The following is a 19,067-nucleotide window of genomic DNA, read 5'->3' as shown; positions in this document are numbered from 1 at the left end:
AATGTTACTGCAATTAATCTGGAGAGCTTACCGTAATTTTATTTTAAAACAAAAAAGGGCGGTATCTCTAATTTAGGTATTCGCGAAAAGAAAAAGGCGTTATTTTAATTCACTCATACCAGTATCCACTATCCAGTCCATGTTTTATACTAATTAATTAATAAAACGGGGTATGGGGAAACCGGACGGAAATCCTGTAAGGCTTACAGCTTTCTGCTCCGCAACGCAACTGTTATTGTCGGCCCTTGCCTTAATGGGAGCCAAATTTTTTTTAATGCTATGATGAAGATAGTTTCTCACATTTCAGGCAAGCTCTATTCTTTATCTGGAGTTTTAGGGGCTTAGATTCATTCGGTTCTTTCCGAACTTGCTCTGAGCTTGTCTGATCCCTTTTCAGTACCGTGGAAAGTTGGGGACTTTGTTTGATTTTTTAATTTTAATATGTGATTGTTGAAGTTGGGATGCTCATTTCTTCAAATTAAGCTCTTTTGAACTGGGATTTTCTGTTTATCGTCATTTCTTCAAGGTATGATCATCCATAGTTTGTTACAAGTTTTTTCTTTATTTTTTTTGGGTCTCGACTTTTGAGTTATGATATTGTCTCGTATAGAATGGGATAGTTGCTTGATTGATGAGCTTAATTGAGAACGAAAAATGGAGCATGTTGAGGATAAATCTACCGTTGAACATAAGAGTAAAGAGCTAGAACTTGATAAAGAGCAAGAGGGCTGCAGCACTAGATCAGAATCGTCAGGATTGTGTGTATCTACCGTTTCTGACTTTCCAGGAAGCTCCACCAACTCCTACGGAGATCAATTGCAAAAGGGTTTGTCAAACAGATATGTGATGGCTCTGGGAAATCAACATGTCCCCCGTACAAAGGCTTATTCTGTAACTGATGTGGGGAAAGGGAACGCAGCTGAAGAATCTACGAAGAGAGATTTTAAGACTTCCATCTTGGCTTCGGTTAGCAGCTCAAATGATTCTGAGGCAATCAATCATAGGCAGAAGGATATGTGGCAAAATTTTTTTCGATTGGCAGGGGGGATAAGGAGTAGGAATTTTTCTGGAGCATCAGTTTCCGAGAAGCAGGGTGGAATATCATTAAGTTCGAAGGAGAAGAAGGAAATGGAGTCTGTGGGTATTAAGGAGCTTAAACCTTTGATGACAAAACAGAAGAATAAAGTCCTAGGTGGAGTTTCCACTCGTTCTGCAGATAATTGTCGCTCGCACACTCAAAGCAATCAACAGCCTGGTGGGGATGATCGTTCAAAAGTATTACGATCTTCTAGCTTTACTAATTTCTTCAGGAAACAATCTCGCAAGGATAAGGCTGTTGAATGTACAGAACCTGAAGTTCATTACAGACCTCATTCTGCAGCCATGACGCAATATGAAAAACAATTGATTACTCTTAGCGCCCAAAATTCTGGCGTGTTGGCGGACACAAAGGCTTCTCAAAGTCTGCCTCCGTTGCCTGATAAGTATCTGGTAGGACCTGTAGCATCTCATGGTAAGATCACCTTGAGAGATTGGCTAAGTTCTGGGGCTTCTGAGATGAAGAAAGTTGAGAGGCTGCGCTTATTTAAACTGATTGTGGAGTTAGTGGATTTAGCACACTGTGAAGGAATTGGACTACTAGACTTGAGGCCATCCAAATTCATTTTTGCCTCACCTGATAGCATTAAGTACACTGGTTCATCAGTTCCAATAGGATTGATGACCATGGTGAACCAAGGTATGACTAAGAAAAAGCCATTGGAGCAGGATGCCTATGACCAGAGAGAAATGCTTGTAAAGAAGCAAAAGCTTGGCAAGGACATGGAATCAATGAGACATGAATCTCAATTTTTTTCTGCCTATTGCACAGTTAACGAAACTATTGGGCCCAAGTCTGAATTGGAACCTGAGATGGTTCAAATGGAAAAGAAGTGGTATGCTTGTCCAGAGGAGCTTCATAGCAGTGGCCTGTTGTCATCAAATATTTACAATCTAGGCATTCTCCTATTTGAGGTTGGAAATATCTTGAAATATTTTTATCCTTCAAGTTTCCATTCCTTTTCTTGATACCTTTTGGTTGATTTTGTACTTGATTTTACCTAAACTATTGACGGTCAAAATTTGCAAGCTTTATTTCCAGTAGAACTTTTGAAAACTAAGATAAATCTGAATATCTGGGTTGTTTGCTTTTGGTAAATGACGCTGGAAATCGTGAATTTGGCAAGTACAACTTCATTTCCTGGTTTGATGACAGCTGTATTTTGGAGGATGATACAAACTTTAGGTCACATATACGACCTGAAGTTCCTCACTTCTGTGTATGGCTTTTCATAACAAAAGGAAAACATTATTTCCTGAGTCTCATGGAGATTTAAACATATTAAGCATATCTTTTTTTTTTCTTTGTTCCTGCTACAGATTATCTTGTTGGGTTTGCTGAATAGTTTTAGAGGAGTATTTGAGAATTAAGTCCTTGAGTACCTTTGTGGAGCGATTTCTTGTCATACCTTCCAGCAAAGTATATTATAATATTCCTGTTTAAATGGTTTTTACCCAAGGATGCAGTTCCTAAGAACCTTAGGCTATTATCTGTTGGCCTTGGGAAAGTTTCATGACTAGCAAATATCCTTTGCAATTCTTTTTGGTTGAAGACCGATCAGCAGCAATGTAATAGTAGTCCAACATGGGAATGTGATATGGGGTATTAATATGCTGCTTAGAAGTTCTTTCTACTGGCTTACATTAGATGCACATGTTCGCCTTAGTATTGCTCAAATAGGTAATTGCACTTGTCCAGACTGATACTTGCAATAGCAGCCCTTGGCCTTCAGTGCTCTGGTGGATCTTGTTAGCACTGAGTTTCCTTTCATTTCACTTTTTCTGCAGATTTGCTGTTAGGGTATGCAAGGATGTTTGCTCTTTTACCTTCTCAGATAGAAAATTGTATAGATATATGATACACATATGAAGATTGCAATTTATATTTATGATTCATTAACTGATATTAATATCCTGATTCTGCACTGACATCAGTTCCTTTTTTCAGTTACTTTGCCAATTCGCATCACCAGAGTTGCATTTCGCAGCCATGTTGGATTTGCGAGACCGAATTCTACCTGCAAATTTTCTTTCTGAAAATCCAAAGGAAGCTGGTTTTTGCTTTTGGCTGCTTCATCCTGAACCTTCGTGCCGTCCGACAACAAGGTACTATTCTGTTACTACTTCACTCCTTAGTTTCTTGCTGAATTGTAAACTTTATAAATGAGACCAAAGGAAGACAAAAATAGGAGAAAAGTAGTGTTGAAGTGACACATATGACAAGACAGCCAGCGATAAACTAGCTGAGCTGTTGGAAGACTAATAATATCATCTAACTTCCCTTTGTTGTAATTTTACTAAAAATTTGTAACCTTGGTCTTAGTCATGGGTGTTTTTATCAAGATGCTAAGAGCAACATTCATGAATCTCATGGCCTAACTATACGGGAGTACCTTGGTAGCTATGGCAGTTCAGATTTCTCATTCAATCAAATTTACATGCAAAAGGCGATAGTGATAAGTCGCACCATAAACTGGGTGTTTCCCTGATAATCTGTCAGTATGGCTGCTGCCTCCTTGTTTTTCTTCTTTGGATTATTGTCTTTCCCTATCCATAGAATAAGTAGGATATATGTCCACACATATAATAACTGCTTCAGAATTGGCTGTATGAAAGCATAAATTTTCTTTCCAACATTGTCTACACTTGCCTTAGGTTGGTATAGGACAAACAGTCTTTTTCTGTTGTCTGCCTTTACTGCACTAATTATATGCCAGATGCTTTTTCATTGTGATAAATCTGTTCTGGAGGAAGCAAAATTCATGCAAAATTTGTCTTTACTTATCCAAAAGCTTTCACACACACACACACACATCAAAAATATAAATATAAATATAGATAAACAGTCCACTGGATACTTACTTAATTGAAGTTGACTTAGTCCTGAAGACGCTTCTCAGCAAGAATACTTTCACAAGCTAAAAGTAGTATTAACTTCTTGTTACAACTCATGTAACATTTTTAGTTGGATGAATATAAGCTTAGATATGTTAAAATCTCCTAAGGGCAGGCTTTAGGGCAATGTCAGGTTGCTTCATTGCCAGGCTAATGTCAAAGATCAAATAAAAGGAGCCTCCTGGTGTGCCTGGCATGCAAGAGCAAGGCTGTGAACATTAAGTACAAGAGCTTCATTTACTCTTTGCTTTCTATTTGTTAAGTAGCAATCTATGCCTCCTTTTCCATAAAAAATAAGAAAGATATGTAATTACGTGAATTTGCAATTCTACTTAAAGTTATAATTCAGCATATTCAGAAATCAATTTGTTCTTTGAAAGGGAAATCCTGCAATCTGAATCAATTTATAGTTCTGAGGATGTCCTTGTGGGAGATAATGCACCATCAATGATGGAGAAAGAAGAGGATGTAGAATCGGAGCTCTTACTTCATTTTCTAGATTCGCTTAAGGAACAAAGGCAGAATCATGTTTCAAGTTTACTGGAGAGTATAAAATGCTTAGAAACAGATATCAGAAAAATTGGAAGCAGACATGAACAAGAATTTTACTCAGATTGGATGGACCAACGTTTAAGTGCTTCAAGGTCAAGTCTTGTTTCTAAAGATAGGGATGATATTGAAATTCTTCCAAGAATATTCTCATCAAGAAGCATGATTGAAGAAAAGTTAAATTTGATGAAAAACATCAGCCAGCTGGAAAATGCTTATTTCTCTCTGAAATCTCAGGCCCATATCACAGAGAATTCTTCCTTGGAAAGAGCAGACAAGGCCTTATTGAGTAATCGTGAGAAGTGGTTTGAGGCTCAAGATGCAAATAAAGACCCAAACATGGAAGAAAAACTGATTGATCGAGTTGGAGTCTTCTTTGAAGGCATTTGTAGATTTGCTCGCTATAGTACCTTTCAAGTGTGTGGAACAAAGTGGAATGCTGATTTTCTAAACTCTGCAGATGCCATTTGCTCTTTGAGTTTTGATCGGGATGAGGAGTATATTGCTGCTGCAGGGGTCTCAAAGAAAATCAAAATCTTTGAGTTTGGTTCACTTCTGGATGACCCTGTTGACATTCAGTATCCTATGGTTGAGATGTCAAACAGATCTAAGCTTAGTTGTGTTTGCTGGAACCAATATATCCAGCACTTTTTGGCTTCTACAGATTATGATGGTATAGTGCAGGTGTGTGCTTTCCACATATTATTGAGCATGTCTAAGAATAAGTGCGAAAATATGGCAAGCTAATCCATTATCAGTCTCTGCCTATTTGTCTTATGGTTTTTTGTTCTGGTTTTGTCTGGATTGCATGCAATTATATGAATCCTTTTGTTTGAACTTGACTTAATCCTCATCAAACCTTTACTTAAATGATGTTTTATGCTCTTGCTAGGTTGTTTATTGCTGTAAATTATTTTTCTAAGCTGCATTTTTCTGGTCCTAGAGGTTGGCTACCTTTTTACTGAGCATTACTGTTAGAGGATTGTCTATTTCTTTCTCTCCTTTTTGCAAGTTTTATCTTAATTATGGTACCATTCACTAAACATGGTTCTGCAATCTAGTACTGGACAAGACACTCTTTCTTGAATTTTGGTTGTTTTGACTCAAGCGCAGATCTGGGATGCAAGCAATGGTCAATGCTTTGCTCAATACATTGAGCACCAGAAGAGGGCTTGGTCTGTTGACTTTTCTTGTGTGGATCCAGCAAAGTTTGCTAGTGGAAGTGATGATTGTTCTGTGAAATTGTGGAGCATCAATGACGTATGATATCTCATACCAATTAACAGATTTGGCACACAATTTTCTTCACATAGTGGTCAAAAATAGAAGTTTGTTATGCTTTTAAGAGCTTGCATTGGTTTAGAAATTTAAAGATGGTGACCTAGAATCCCGAGTAAACTTATAGCTGATGGATATGAAATTCTTGATTTTACAGGAAGAATACAAATCCAATAAGCTTCATTGTAGATCAGTTGTTTATTACATGAGCATTGAACAAACATTATGCATGGCCATCCCTGCTTATTTATGTGGAGAAGACTATCAAATGCAATGCACATAAGTCGGTTAACTGTCTCTTTTGGTGGTATAAGATTCATTCTTTCTAGGTAGCATTATGCATGGTCACTAGCTGATATTGATCTAATGTGGGAGTTGTGTCAATGAACAGTTGTAATTAACTGTATTGCATGTTCTCTTCATGTGGCCAAAATACCTGCTGCTAGAGAAGAAAACAAAATCCAATTATTCATTTTATGTACATCCAAAATACTAAAGCTTGACAATTATAATGTGATTCAATCATTTTTTGACCTTATATGCAATAGTTCTGGAATTAGATACTACCATAATCCGTAGATTTTTTTTATTCAGACATGATTTGTTAAAGGGCAGAAATTTTGAATTTGCCTTCACAGAGAAACTCTATTGGAACAATATGGAATCCTGCCAATGTTTGCTGTGTTCAATTCTCTACTTACTCGTCATATATTTTGGCTTTTGGTTCTGCTGATTACAAGATCTACTGTTATGATCTTCGACACACAAGAATTCCTTGGTGTGCATTAGCTGGCCATGGAAAGGCAGTTAGCTATGTGAAGTTCATAGATTCAGAAACTCTTGTTTCTGCATCCACGGATAACACCTTGAAGCTTTGGGACCTCAAGAACACTACCATTGAGGGTTCTATTTCAAATGCTTGCAGCTTGACCTTTAGTGGACATACTAATGAGAAGGTCAGCTTTTCTGTCTTCTTATAGAATGTGCTTGAGGTGTATGTCCTCTATGTTTATCCTGACTATTATCCTCTGATTTTTCAGAATTTTGTTGGTTTATCTGTTTTAGATGGATATATAGCATGTGGTTCTGAAACTAATGAGGTAAACACCTTGTATCTTGGTAAAATCTACTTCAACAATATACTACATTTAGTTTCTAGAGACTTGGTTGAATATGGATGTTATATACGTGCGTATCTTTCTTCCTCTCTAATATGTGATGACTTGCATATCTAGAGCTGCCAAATGAAGAAAAGGAGATTATGGGAACAGGGGCTGGGGGTTGGAAGGAAAAACAGATCTTCCTAACATATTTAGTGCAGCATCTGAACTTTTGGGTATAGTTTCCATATCACATCTTATCTCATACTGCCTTGGCCTTCGAGAGGTAAAATGTTCTGTAAGCACCTTGCATGGGTGTGAGGCATGTTAGTGGCTTTGATTGCCCAACAATTCAAAAATAATGGATTCTCTGGTTCCGCATTAGATCTAAATCGTTGCATCTTCAATTCTTTGGTGCAGTTATATTATGCATTAGGTCAGGGTGGAATATAAGTATAGAGTTTTATCAGTATTCTATTACTTCATTGGACTTTTATCTTTCATCTTAAGGACTTATTGTTCTTTCAGGTTTTTGCGTATTACAGATCTCTGCCAATGCCAATTGCTTCTCATAAGTTTGGGTCCTTTGATCCTATATCTGGTCATGAACTTGATGAGAGCAATGGGCAGTTTGTTTCAAGTGTTTGCTTTAGAAGAAAATCTAACATAGTTGTTGCTGCAAACTCAAGTGGTAGTATAAAGCTATTGCAAATGGTCTGAGAAAGCTCCATTCTACCATGAACATTTGAATCACAGTTTTCTGATCACATGATTCTCGGCAAATTGCTGCAATTTTGGAACTGGCACTCACCTTTTAGCAGTTCACATGAGTTCTTCATGGTTAGCTCCGCTTAAAGTTTCAGGACTTGTATTGTTGAAACTGTTTGCATACTCGTTCAGGTCCACTTAAAGGCCCTTTTCCATTGTTGCTCAAAATTAACCAAGTTGACTGCCAATGATAAGACAAATGGTAAATGTTACACATTGCTTCAGGTAAAAGGTGAACTGCTTGTAAAGCTTGAGCATTTATAGAATCCCCATTTCATATTCTCTGAAGATTGGTGAAGAGATGTGAGATATGCTCCTTATCAAATTAAGCTCGGACAAGGTAAATTTGCAACTGACTTTTCTATATAAGAATGTTTTTGTTTAATGAAAATCATGTACTATTATCTGTAAGAAAATTTTTGACCTGTTACTCCCAGAAATTTGTGTATCATCCACTGAGTATCCGGGCTTTTTCCTCTAATCTTTTGGGAGGAGCTATTGGCTGAGTTCCATTTGCTCATGTACATTTTATCCTTTGATATTTGCATAAAGTGTATGTGAGATATAATAACTTTTTTATTTTTTCTTGCTGGTCTAATCCTAATTTTCTGCTTTGCAGTTATTGAAGTGTGATACCATGGCCTTTGTGCAGTGATAAAATGAAGCTGACAGCAGTTCAACTTGCTTGGAGCAGTTCTTTCAAGTTCAATCTTCAAAGGTCTCTACGTAAAGTAACATTAATATCTAATCAATGGTGCCTTATCTTTAGATCGTGATTGTTTGGTTCTGATGAACACATCTCGAGGGCATTTACACTTAATCTTGTTGATCCGGCAAATCCCCACAAAGAGATACATATCAGGAATGAAACCACCAGAAATCCAGGGGAAACCAAGACTTCAGAATCCTGCTAGAGCAAACACCAAAAAGATGACTTCCACCACATTTTTATCTTGGAGTACCTCACATGAGGAACTTAGTATAGTCACACTGATCTTCAAAAAATTTGGCTAAAACAAAGAACTTCTAGCTTCACAACTGAGGTCTTGTAGGAGCCTCTACGGTCTCCGGGTCTGACAGTGCATAGCAACATTGTCTTTGCATTTGGTAATTTTTTAGATTTCTATTTAATCACTTCACTCTAAGTCTCTAATACCAGCAAACTGTGAGTAATAGAAACCATGACTTTGTGCACTATCCCTAGATTCTCCACTTTGCCCAGAAACTGCGAGTGGATGTGCATGCCACTTCCATTTGGTTTGCTTTCGGGGCATATTTCTGGTTAATTTGTATACTCTCGTACAAAGAGCTATGAGAGCTCTGAATCTGATACGTGACCAGATGCTCTCCGTCTTGGACTCATTACCATTAACTGGCTTTCTGAATTCATCCTCATAGTCCGTCCACAAGAAGACATAGGAGGGGGCCTTACTCGACCCTTTGGTGTCCCTGTATATAACACATTTCAGAGATAATGTTAGTTCACCATGTTGTTCTGCTATTGGGACCTCTTTCATGTTGATACCCGTTTGTCTGGATCAACCTTGTCTAAAAGAAGAAACATTCACTACTTGATCCGTCTGTATTTTGAGGGAGTGAATGTAATAGGTGGTGTATAGAGAATATTGTATACTTTAGTACTTATACATCAGGCTTATAGAAAACGCACATAATACAGTATTTCGTCATTCCTAGGGCAAAGGATCAAATTGCTGCCTTTGTTTCATTACAGCATTCTGGTTTATGAAGTGCCGTGATGGCACTTAAAAGTTTCACACCGATCATTTGACGATGCTTGTATGTCATTTGTGTAATAGTTGTGTCCATTTTAAAATCTTAAGATGTATGTGATATGCGTCTAAACTTTAAGACTTAAGACTGAATCTGCATATCCCAGATATTTGGGCAGAGATTATCTATACAAGTTTACGATGAAGCAATTAAGTCTGGCTTAAGTGTATCTTTTCTTTATTTCGTGTTTTTAAGAGCAACCAGGCACATTCTTTTGTGCATTCTCTAGTTGGGCAAGTTCTATTACTTGCTTTCATGTTTACATTGAGTTACTGGAACACAGAATTAAGTTTGTTGATACCAGGCTTGAAATTTTTAGGTTTCTATAGGTTCTTAAGAGTTATAAGTCATGATGATATGCTGAGATAAGTTATCTGATGGGGTTACAGTTTCCCATTTGCTTTTCCCCTAGGGATCATTATGGGTGTTTTCATAGGAAAGCTAATTCTCACGCACCTAAGCGCTTTAAATACCTCCAGTGATTTGTTTATCCTAATAAAAGTAAATTCTCAGTGTCTGAATCTGTAATGCTAGGGTCCTTACTTAAGAAGCAAAATACTTATTTTCCAAGTTTTAATGGATGAGCTTAAAATTATGACCTTTATTGTTGTAGTTTGTGAGAACAGCTTTGAACATATTCTGTCCTTTTTTTCTCCACAGTTGCTTGCTGCTTGATAATCATGCATCAAATAGGCAGAGTGAAGAGATAACCTGGCTGTTTAATGGGTTTGACATCTGCTGATTTTTTGGACGATAGCATTCTCCTGTTCATAGTTTCTGGAGAGGCACTAGACCTCCTTTCAGAGGGTGATGGTAATGGATCATCCACAGTTGCACTTTCATCCCCACATGCTGAAGCATCACTTCCTGATTCAGAATTTTCTCTCTGGCTTATATTTGATTTTTCCTTCTCTGCTACCCTGTATACAAACATCTGAAAGGGAATCTCTGATATGGGCAATATATTGGATTCTGCCCAAGAAGGAAAGCTCCTCAAGATCACTGTCTCAATTTCACTGTAATCCACGAGTGGCACTGGGGTTTCTGGCTGGCTATGATCAGGGTTCATCAACAAGAATCTCTTTATGTACCGGAGAATTCTGCAGATGGATGCAAAACTTGGACGTTGGTTTGGGTCATCGTGCCAGCACTTTTTTGTCAAATTCGTCAAATATTTTGGCAAGTGAAATGGGAATAGTGGTCTTTCCCCTGCTCTAATGTTTCTGCTCATTTTATCTCCTTGGAGATGGCCATCTTCAAAAGGGACTTTCCCTGTTAAAAGCTCAAAGCAAATCATCCCAAAACTATACACATCTGCCTTCTCCGTGTACTTGGAGTTATCAGCATTGCCTGATTGTTCTTGATCTGCTAGCACCTCTGGAGCGTACCAGATGACTGGAAGCTGCCCATTCTGATTGGAATTGGATTTCTGAGGAAGGCTGACAGAGGAGGGAAGTCCAAATGCGCAAACTTTTGCATGCAAGTAACCATCTGTATTGATATTTCTGGATTTTACAAGAATGTTTGAAGGATTCAAATCTCCGTGATAGATTTTTTTTGAGTGGAGATATTCCATTCCTCTTGCAATCTGAAGCATAAGGTCAACTGCAACAGGAAGAGAAAATGGAATTCGCTTCCTTGGTCCACAAATTTCTTTTATATGACTGGAAAGATCTCTGTTCTTGAGTTCCATAACTAAGAAGCATTCCTTTCTTTCCTCATCAGTAAATGCACAAAAGATATGCATAATATTTGGATGAGTAAGTGCTAATTCTTGAGAGATTGCTGGAAACAATGGTTCAATGTCCCCAAAAAAGTGTCTCAGAGCAAAGCTTTCACCCAACCATTGAATCTCTTTGTACTGGCTTCCACTTCCTAAGCGCCGCCTGACCTGGTAATCCTTAGAGCTCACTAAGGTGGAGGAAGGCAGGAGCTTCTCTTCAACTGGTCCTGACACACTTAAGTTCTTCAGAAGAAGATCAGCGAGTCGCTGCTCCTGCTTTGTTGAACTTACTGAACCAGAAATTTGTATCTCTTGGAGTTTTCTCAGCAGAACCCATCTATCCTCATCCCACACTGAATGTAACCTATTGCAGAAATCTTGGCTAACTAGATACTCATTACCAAACTTCCACTGAAAGATTCGCGGATCTTTACAGTCTTTTCGATACTTCAACGAGTAAAGAAGTCTCTTCTTTTGTATCTCGTCTTGATCCCATCCTGACATTTCTCCAGCAATTTCAATTGCTTCAATAACAATGGGGATGCAGCAGAGCAGGTTATGTATATGGAACTCAACACAGTCTGAATTCTGATAAAGCCTTATAGCTTTAACCCACCAGTCCTTCGTTTCTAGGCACTGCCTGATGTAAATTTCTCCTTCCCTAATTATCCTGAGGAGCTCTCTTAAGGGACTCTCAAGCACCTTCCATTTCGTACTCTTCTCTTCAAATCTCAGGTTCTGTTGCATCTCCTTGGCAATTGTTTTATAAGCACGATTCATCATGTCAACCAGCAAGCAACACTGTCGCTGATTAATTTGTATGTCATCCTGAAAGACCATCAATGCCTTGAGACTTCCAATCACCTCTCCAATCTGCCTGAATTGCTCCATCGTCGTCAACTCTTACAGGTGTCTGATACTGTGTAATGATCAGAACAGAGAAGAACAGAAAGTAGAGAATAAGGAAAGAGTTAGAAAGGGAAAGAAAAGAAAGAACAGAGAGAACCAGAAAATGAGAGGGAAATTGAGAGAATTGAATTGAGAGAGAACCAGCAGTTACAACAATTCACAAGCTGCTTATTTTCGCAGATCACTTTGGCTGTTAATAGAACATCAGCCAGCGTTAGTTATTGAACCGTTCCTAACTAGCTTTTACAAGTTGCAGCAACTAATCTAACAGAATTTGGCCGGCTATCAGCATTAGTCCTTATTCAATCATTACATATTGGATGCCCTGTGTGAAATGATTATGCGACTACATCAATTTCTAATGACATGCCTGTAATTAACGAGATGATTGCGATGAAAAGTACAACTCACCAGCAGATGAACTGGGGTGTTTGGGGATGGTAAACCTCTCCTGAGGGCTCCTTGCCAACCCCAAGAAAGATCAGAAAGCAAACCCTTGATTGATTATCAGGCGATGATGGGTCTCTATGCGACTAGTTGCTGATTGCCGGCTGAAACCTGGGCAAGAACTATGAAAGAAACAAAAATCTGTCCTGTTGTACAGAAATCCTTCCAGGACAATCAAGAAAACGGAAAGCTGAGAGCAGGATGCAGAAAATGACTACTACTAATTAAGTTCTTGCAAAATCCCTGAAGTTGGCAATTGGGCTTGTAAGAAGAATCAAATTTGGCATCAAGAGTCTTTCCAACAGCGATTGCACGAGAATGAAAATAGGGTCCTCTTGAATAAGGCTATGGTCAGCAGAAAGGTAATATACATTAAGGCAGAATTGCAGGTTATTCTCTTCTTTCCATTGTCTGGATTTTTCTTTCTTTTGGAAAATGCTGTATTGCTTTGATAACCCAACACTTGGCAACCTCCATTCTGGCCGTTAGAATCCAAGCTTTTCATTTTGGCGGTTCGATCATGCCAATATTCTTGTGCGAGTTTCGTGGTTGCACGTTTGACTGAGGGCGTCATGTCATTCTACTAAAACTTGGTGCAGGCCTGAAATAAATTACATGCGAGCTTTGAATTCTTAAAACACAACAGTGTTCTTATAATTTAGTGTAAGTACTTTTGTGCACTACCATTTTGCCCCAAGACAAACACTACAGTCTATACCCCGCCCCGCCCCGCCCCCCCCCCCCCCCCCGGGTGGAGATTAATTGGAGGTAGGTATGGATGAGCTTTGAAGCCTTTGATACAATTGGTAATTGACGCGTTACTTTCAACCATGCAAACCATTTTAAAGATTCAAATGTATCAAAGTTTGGATTCTGTGTCTAACAGTTAAGTATATAAAAGAGTTGGGAGGATTAAAAAAAGTCAAAAATACTAGTGTCAAGTATAATCATATAATCATGTTACTAGGGATGGCGTGGACTGTGGAAGGGGTGGGAGGGTAAAAAAAAAAAATCAAAGCACAAGCGTTAAGTATAATAGTGTTGGGTTTTTCTAACGGATACCTAAAACACTCGTTAATATACTTAAATTCGGAACGTTTATATTTCATCCAACCTATCATGTATATATACACATCAATAATTATTACCCTCACTTGCATTTATATCTAGTTAATCTTTCTTTTAAAAAATCTAACACTTAAAGTACATCTTAATAAGATTAGGCTCACGTTAGATAGATCCAAATTGTAATGAGATAAATCCAGAGGCGAAAAAATAATTGGGATACTTCTGGAAATCGCAATAAATGAAAGGGCACAATCATAAACTTTTCTCCCGCGTAAAGAAACAGGGAGGGGGTACTTCTGAAAATACCATAAAATGAAAGGGAAAAATCATAAAATATTTCCAAGATCGATCATTTGCCGAGTAAAGAGCTCCAGTTTTGCAGATCAGCGCTGCCAAACTGACGGCGAAGGACTACAATGAAGTGGTACGTCGTCGCTTCTCTCCTCACCGTTCTCACCAGCTCTCAGGTAACCCATCTCTCTGGTTGCTTTTTACCTCTTTAGTTAATCAAACCACTTCACTCTCCTTTGAAGTTTTATGCTTTTTCTCGAGCTCTTTTTTTTTTCTTTTTTTTTTAGCTGCCAGTGCGGACAATTCTTGAAGAATTAGAGCAATATATTTGCTGGTTTTTCGTACTTTTATCTGAATATTATACCTATGGCAGGGGATTTTAACAACATTGTCTCAGAGTAATGGGAAATACAAATATGACTATGCAACCGTCCCTTTTCTTGCTGAAGTTTTCAAGGTATATTCCTTCTACTAATATTGTCCAAAGATCTGTATCTTAACATTGATACGTTAATAGTAGCATCTGAAATCTTTCGAACGGGAAATTAAATGGGTTGGTCGAAGAAAAAAAATGCCCGTGTTTGATAGAAAAGGATTCGGGATTAAAGAAGAGCTATTTTTCCAAAAGAAATGGAAGTGCCAAAGGTTTAGCTTGCACCATCCTTGTATGAAAAGGAAGGAACTACTTTGCCCCTTTTGGTCCATGCGAGTTTCTAATTTATGAATTTAGGTTTTATGGCATTCTATTTTCTGAATATGTCTTATACTGAGCCACCTTTGCCAATGGGATCCTCGTCGATTTAGAAATTAATGTTCTTCAGCGCAAAAAAAAAAAAAAATTGTATCTTTAAATTTGGGGTCAATTGGATGAGGGTTTCACTATTTATATGCGTCTATTTAATGCAGCTTCTCGTGTCTAGTTTTCTTCTATGGAGAGAGTGCCAAGGAGTGCCTCCTCCAAAAATGACTACAGAATGGAGAAGTGTTCGTTTGTATCCAATTCCGTCAATCATCTACCTAATCCATAACAATGTACAGTTTGCAACATTGACTTATGTTGACACGTCCACGTATCAAATTATGGGCAACTTAAAGATTGTTACAACGGGAATTTTGTTCAGGTGAAATAGCACCACATTTATTCCTTCCACTCATTGAGGTGTTGTTTATTACTTTCTACAGTTGATCATGATTTGTACAAATTAGGAGATATTTCTTTGTCATGTTCTAGGCTGTTTTTGAAGAAGAAGCTGTCTAATTTGCAGTGGATGGCAATTGTGCTATTGGCTGTTGGAACAACCACAAGCCAGGTGCTACTTGTGTGCTTTTAGCTTTTTTTATACTTGACTATTTTCATCATGACGCTATCACGAAATGACTTGTTTCTTCTGGTATTTGACCAATTTTAGTCATCTCAGGCTTCCCTGTCAGTGTAGGTTTTCCAGCTCAAAACTTTACTTTCTGTTATGCAATGTTGTTTTTGTGATTGACAACTTCTAACTGTAGTTTTTTTTTTTTTTTTTTTTTTGAGGAGTTAAACTTCTGCACTTCAATCAATACACTAATGTATACAGATTTAGATATTATGTCTAGGAAAATGGTGCATTTATAGGATTCTGATTGTACAGTTAGAGGATTTTGATCGACTGCAGATCAGCGGTACATTGGGACCCTCAAAGAGTTGATCTGTTGATATAGCTTGTTCTCTATATTTGTTGTTTGATATAACTTAGTCAGGTGATAAAATCTACATGATCTCCAATATATTTAAATGTTAAAATGGGTTAATCTAATTTGATTTGAAAAATGATTTTGGCTGAGTTTTCTTTTTCCTCTGTTAAACTTCTTATGCCAGTTCCTCTAAACAGATTTCTAAATGTTTTGATATCCAAATGAACAGGGAAATATATCCTTTTGCAGATAAGGCCTAATCTTACAAGCTAATATTATCTCTTCTTATGTTGATATAGGTGAAAGGATGCGGAGAGGCTTCCTGTGACTCGCTCTTTTCCTTTCCAATTCAGGGTTACATGTTGGGCATATTATCTGCTTGTCTTTCAGCTTTGGCTGGTGTTTACACAGAGTTCTTGATGAAGAAGAACAACGACAGCTTATATTGGCAAAACGTCCAGTTATATACGTGAGTTTCCCTTCAATCAGACAAATGCTTATGCAAACTAAGCACTTGTTGCAGTAACATTTGTTAAGCTTTTGATGACCTTTGACAAAGGTGTTATGTTACTCTTCTCTGTATGTTAACTCCATTTCCTCATAAAGGAAGATGCTTTGCAACATGACAAATAATATTTGTATACCATATTGAATATGCATCAATAATTGGAGACATTAATAGAAAAGGTCAATTGTACACTATGAAATCAAATCACTTGAAAAGTGTTTGGGCTTTAAAAGATTTGAAAAAGTTTATGACTACTGCCACACATACTTCAAGCTCTTCTAACTTACCAAAAAAAAAACTTCAAGCTCTGCTTGAGGCTGAAACTAAGTTTACATTCTTTCAAGGAGTTTACTCACTGAATTTCTTTGCACAACATAAATGTCTTGTCTGTGAGAAGAAAGAGCATATGTAAACTTCCGATATTACAAGAGAGTGACCAGTTTTTGATTATGCAATTCAGTTTGATGACATTGACCTGTCAATAGCACTGCATCACATTTGCATTGAGACTAGATGTTTGTAAAAGATTTTTCTTTTTACGCTAATTAATTGATTCAGAGCATTCTTTCTTCAAGGTTTGGCGCAATATTCAACATGGCACGTCTTGTTTTGGACGATTTTAGAGGTGGCTTTGAGAAAGGACCATGGTGGCAACGGCTTTTGAATGGATATAGTATCACAACATGGTTGGTGGTGTTAAATTTGGGGTCCACTGGGCTTTTAGTATCATGGTTGATGAAGTATGCAGACAATATTGTAAAGGTTTATATGTTTTTCTTTCTGCTACATTTTTCTACTTATTTGAGAGACTTTATTCTAGCAGGGCCAATATTTTGTATAAGTTTGATGTAGATACCTGATATTATTTTCTTGTTCTGGTGACATCTTTGTTTCCCATATAAAATGAAATCAACAAATTGAGATTTTTTTTTTGTCTTTTTCCTTTTCCTTGAAGGTATACTCCACTTCAATGGCAATGCTACTAACAATGGTACTATCTATCTTTCTCTTCACTTTTAAGCCAACACTACAGGTATGGTTTTTGGCTTAGTATAGCTCTGTCATTTCTTTTACTGTCACAAGACATCTATTCTACTGTTTTGAAGTTAAAGTTTGACATAGATTTATTTTTAAATTTCCTCTGCCCACGGTTTATGCTGTAAAAGTAGATCTTCTATGCAGTTGCTTTCTGTACTGTTCCTTTTTCCCTCTTGACCTATGTCTTCACAAGATTTTCAATTGCTTGTGATGATCTTTGATGCTTCTGAAGGATGACAGAATCTTTTTTTCCCCCATTTTTCTTTTTTCCTGCGTCCTCTATCCTATTGCCTTAATACTGGCTTACAAGTTTTTGATATATTGATTTTTCCTTCTTGTCTTTATGCAGCTGTTTTTAGGTATTGTCATCTGTATGCTGTCACTGCACATGTATTTTGCTCCTCCAAGCATGCTTGTGGATTTGCCTTTGACAGCAAAAGCAACTCCTGAACACTTAGTTGAAGTTTCTGTAGATCGAAGAACAGATTCCTGATGTATTATGTGCTTCAAGGCAACATTTTTTTGGTATGTTTAGCTTTTAGTAAAATGCATTGGAAAGCTGTTTTCACTTGTTCCAAGCTGTAGATGTGCTAACACTGTGTGAAGTATAGGACCAACGCAGGAAAGTAACAGAAATGAGGTTAGAAAACTATTTCTAGTTGTATGGAATTTGGAATTTTGTTGGCAGAAAAGTTTTAATTTCTTTTCCAAATTTATTACAGTTCATCATTTCCAGATAATGACCACCATATTCATGCAAGAGAAACTGGGACGTTCTTCCTCTCTCTCTCTCTCTCTCTCTCTCTCTCTCTCTCTCTCTCTCTCTCTCTCTCTGTGGTATAGTTAAAGCAAATAGAATACAATCTAATGGTCTCTTTAATTAGTGGAAAATATACTCCGAGATACAAGACTCTTTGTGTTTTTTTTAAGGACTACGAATACAAATTTCCTTGTGAGATATATAAGTCTAGTTTACTTCCCTCTGAACTCAAAGCAATCACCTGATTCTTCCACCCTGTAAGTCTGGCATACAAGTAACAGTAAAGCTGGCCAAAGAAAATGGAATTGCAGCCCCTATGGAATGTCTTTTAACAATCATATCGTTTGCTTCGCATGTGGTTCATAGTTTCAACATAGCAAAGTTATAGTATGTTTTGTTTAGCAAATTATACGACATTTGCTTCATGAAATACCTGAGCTACAGCTCAAGAGGGCAAGGTGGGGGACAAGAAATAAATTGCCATTTGTGTTCCTGTAAGTTGAACTGCTGTTTTGATTAATTTTCAGTAATTAGTACAATGGGAAGAACATCACATAAAGAAGGCATATGGGTTACATCAACTTGGTTGTGCATAGTCAGAAACATCATTCTCTGGTTTGCAGTCCTTGCTGTCCCTGAGCAATTGCTTTACCATTTGTGGCCTGCAATTTCTGTCAGGATCTTTCATTCTTTTGTAACCAGATATTTTTGGATGCAATAATGCAAGTTCATATTTATGTTTGCATTCAACGCTGAGATCTATTAATTGTCAAGCGTTTGCTGCCCCTTTAAGCAAATATGTGGATGATGGCATGCGGAAGGAACATCTACTTCTTGGCGCATTGAATGGCATGTGGCCCTCATTTCTACTGTATCCTTGCCATATTCAGCTATAAACCTTCAAACTGTATGAATTAATAATGCATGGCGGAATGCTTTGCCGTTCATGCAAGAAACTCTATATGTTCTTGAATTCAAGAGACACAAACATCAATTGCAATGCGGCAGAAATAGATAAAAGAGAAGAAGTGAAGCTTTTATTGTTGTTAACGAAGGACACAAGTGGAATTTTGTTAGCATCTCGGTTACCTCCTCTTATCGTAGTGAAGTTCTAAGGCCCAAGTTATTTTATAGGAACTCAGAAGGGTGTCTGCCGAATTGTGGTATAATATA

At 37.5% G+C, this 19,067-nt stretch overlaps 3 protein-coding genes across 12 annotated transcripts; 2 read left to right on the top strand and 1 right to left on the bottom strand.

The window, feature by feature from the left end:
- Positions 1–131: 131 nt before the first annotated feature.
- On the top strand, positions 132–11,684 carry LOC140003794 (protein SUPPRESSOR OF PHYA-105 1-like). 6 transcript variants are annotated; one of them, XM_072076618.1, is made up of 12 exons: positions 132–526; positions 611–2,013; positions 3,047–3,204; positions 4,374–5,226; positions 5,656–5,802; positions 6,459–6,776; positions 6,861–6,920; positions 7,449–7,760; positions 7,914–8,028; positions 8,126–8,209; positions 8,308–8,406; positions 10,140–11,684. In XM_072076618.1, exons 2-8 carry the CDS (start codon positions 655–657, stop codon positions 7,638–7,640), a joined length of 3,087 nt encoding a protein of 1,028 aa, XP_071932719.1. In that variant the 5' UTR covers positions 132–526; positions 611–654; the 3' UTR covers positions 7,641–7,760; positions 7,914–8,028; positions 8,126–8,209; positions 8,308–8,406; positions 10,140–11,684. The 6 variants fall into 6 exon arrangements, with proteins under 6 accessions (XP_071932719.1, XP_071932720.1, XP_071932722.1 ...); XM_072076619.1 differs by having other exon boundaries at positions 133–526; positions 7,449–7,820; XM_072076621.1 differs by lacking the exon at positions 8,126–8,209 and having other exon boundaries at positions 133–526; positions 6,561–6,776.
- On the bottom strand, positions 8,609–13,131 carry LOC113733279 (light-sensor Protein kinase-like). Its single transcript, XM_072076623.1, has 3 exons — positions 12,523–13,131; positions 10,191–12,121; positions 8,609–9,137 (listed from the first exon to the last, which is right to left on the bottom strand). The coding sequence occupies exons 2-3, from the start codon at positions 12,091–12,093 to the stop codon at positions 8,998–9,000; spliced, it is 2,043 nt and encodes a 680-aa protein (XP_071932724.1). The 5' UTR covers positions 12,094–12,121; positions 12,523–13,131; the 3' UTR covers positions 8,609–8,997.
- An 804-nt stretch (positions 13,132–13,935) lies between these two features.
- LOC113733276 (CMP-sialic acid transporter 1) lies at positions 13,936–18,944 on the top strand. 5 transcript variants are annotated; one of them, XM_027259567.2, is made up of 9 exons: positions 13,936–14,093; positions 14,291–14,374; positions 14,824–15,038; positions 15,149–15,227; positions 15,888–16,057; positions 16,672–16,858; positions 17,052–17,129; positions 17,484–17,659; positions 18,422–18,944. In XM_027259567.2, the coding sequence occupies exons 1-8, from the start codon at positions 14,043–14,045 to the stop codon at positions 17,625–17,627; spliced, it is 1,008 nt and encodes a 335-aa protein (XP_027115368.2). In that variant the 5' UTR covers positions 13,936–14,042; the 3' UTR covers positions 17,628–17,659; positions 18,422–18,944. The 5 variants fall into 5 exon arrangements, with proteins under 5 accessions (XP_027115368.2, XP_027115370.2, XP_027115369.2 ...); XM_027259569.2 differs by lacking the exon at positions 18,422–18,944 and having other exon boundaries at positions 14,956–15,038; positions 17,484–17,874; XM_027259568.2 differs by lacking the exon at positions 18,422–18,944 and having other exon boundaries at positions 14,838–15,038; positions 17,484–17,874.
- The last annotated feature ends 123 nt before the right edge of the window (positions 18,945–19,067 follow it).

Source organism: Coffea arabica, chromosome 2c, assembly GCF_036785885.1.
Source record: "Coffea arabica cultivar ET-39 chromosome 2c, Coffea Arabica ET-39 HiFi, whole genome shotgun sequence".
Taxonomy (NCBI): Eukaryota; Viridiplantae; Streptophyta; class Magnoliopsida; order Gentianales; family Rubiaceae; genus Coffea; species Coffea arabica.
This window is presented reverse-complemented; position numbering and strand designations above follow the sequence as displayed.

Excerpts from the sequence above, each read along its gene's own strand:
- LOC140003794 (XM_072076618.1), top strand. The coding sequence starts at position 655 with ATGGAGCATGTTGAGGATAAATCTACCGTTGAACATAAGAGTAAAGAG. Across the intron at positions 2,014-3,046 it reads TAGGCATTCTCCTATTTGAG|TTACTTTGCCAATTCGCATC; the intron begins GTTGGAAATATC and ends TCCTTTTTTCAG. Across the intron at positions 5,803-6,458 it reads AATTGTGGAGCATCAATGAC|AGAAACTCTATTGGAACAAT; the intron begins GTATGATATCTC and ends TTGCCTTCACAG.
- LOC113733279 (XM_072076623.1), bottom strand. The coding sequence starts at position 12,093 with ATGGAGCAATTCAGGCAGATTGGAGAGGTGATTGGAAGTCTCAAGGCA. Across the intron at positions 9,138-10,190 it reads CAAACCCATTAAACAGCCAG|GGACACCAAAGGGTCGAGTA; the intron begins GTTATCTCTTCA and ends TGTTATATACAG.
- LOC113733276 (XM_027259567.2), top strand. The coding sequence starts at position 14,043 with ATGAAGTGGTACGTCGTCGCTTCTCTCCTCACCGTTCTCACCAGCTCT. Across the intron at positions 16,859-17,051 it reads ATGCAGACAATATTGTAAAG|GTATACTCCACTTCAATGGC; the intron begins GTTTATATGTTT and ends TTTTCCTTGAAG. Across the intron at positions 17,130-17,483 it reads CTTTTAAGCCAACACTACAG|CTGTTTTTAGGTATTGTCAT; the intron begins GTATGGTTTTTG and ends GTCTTTATGCAG.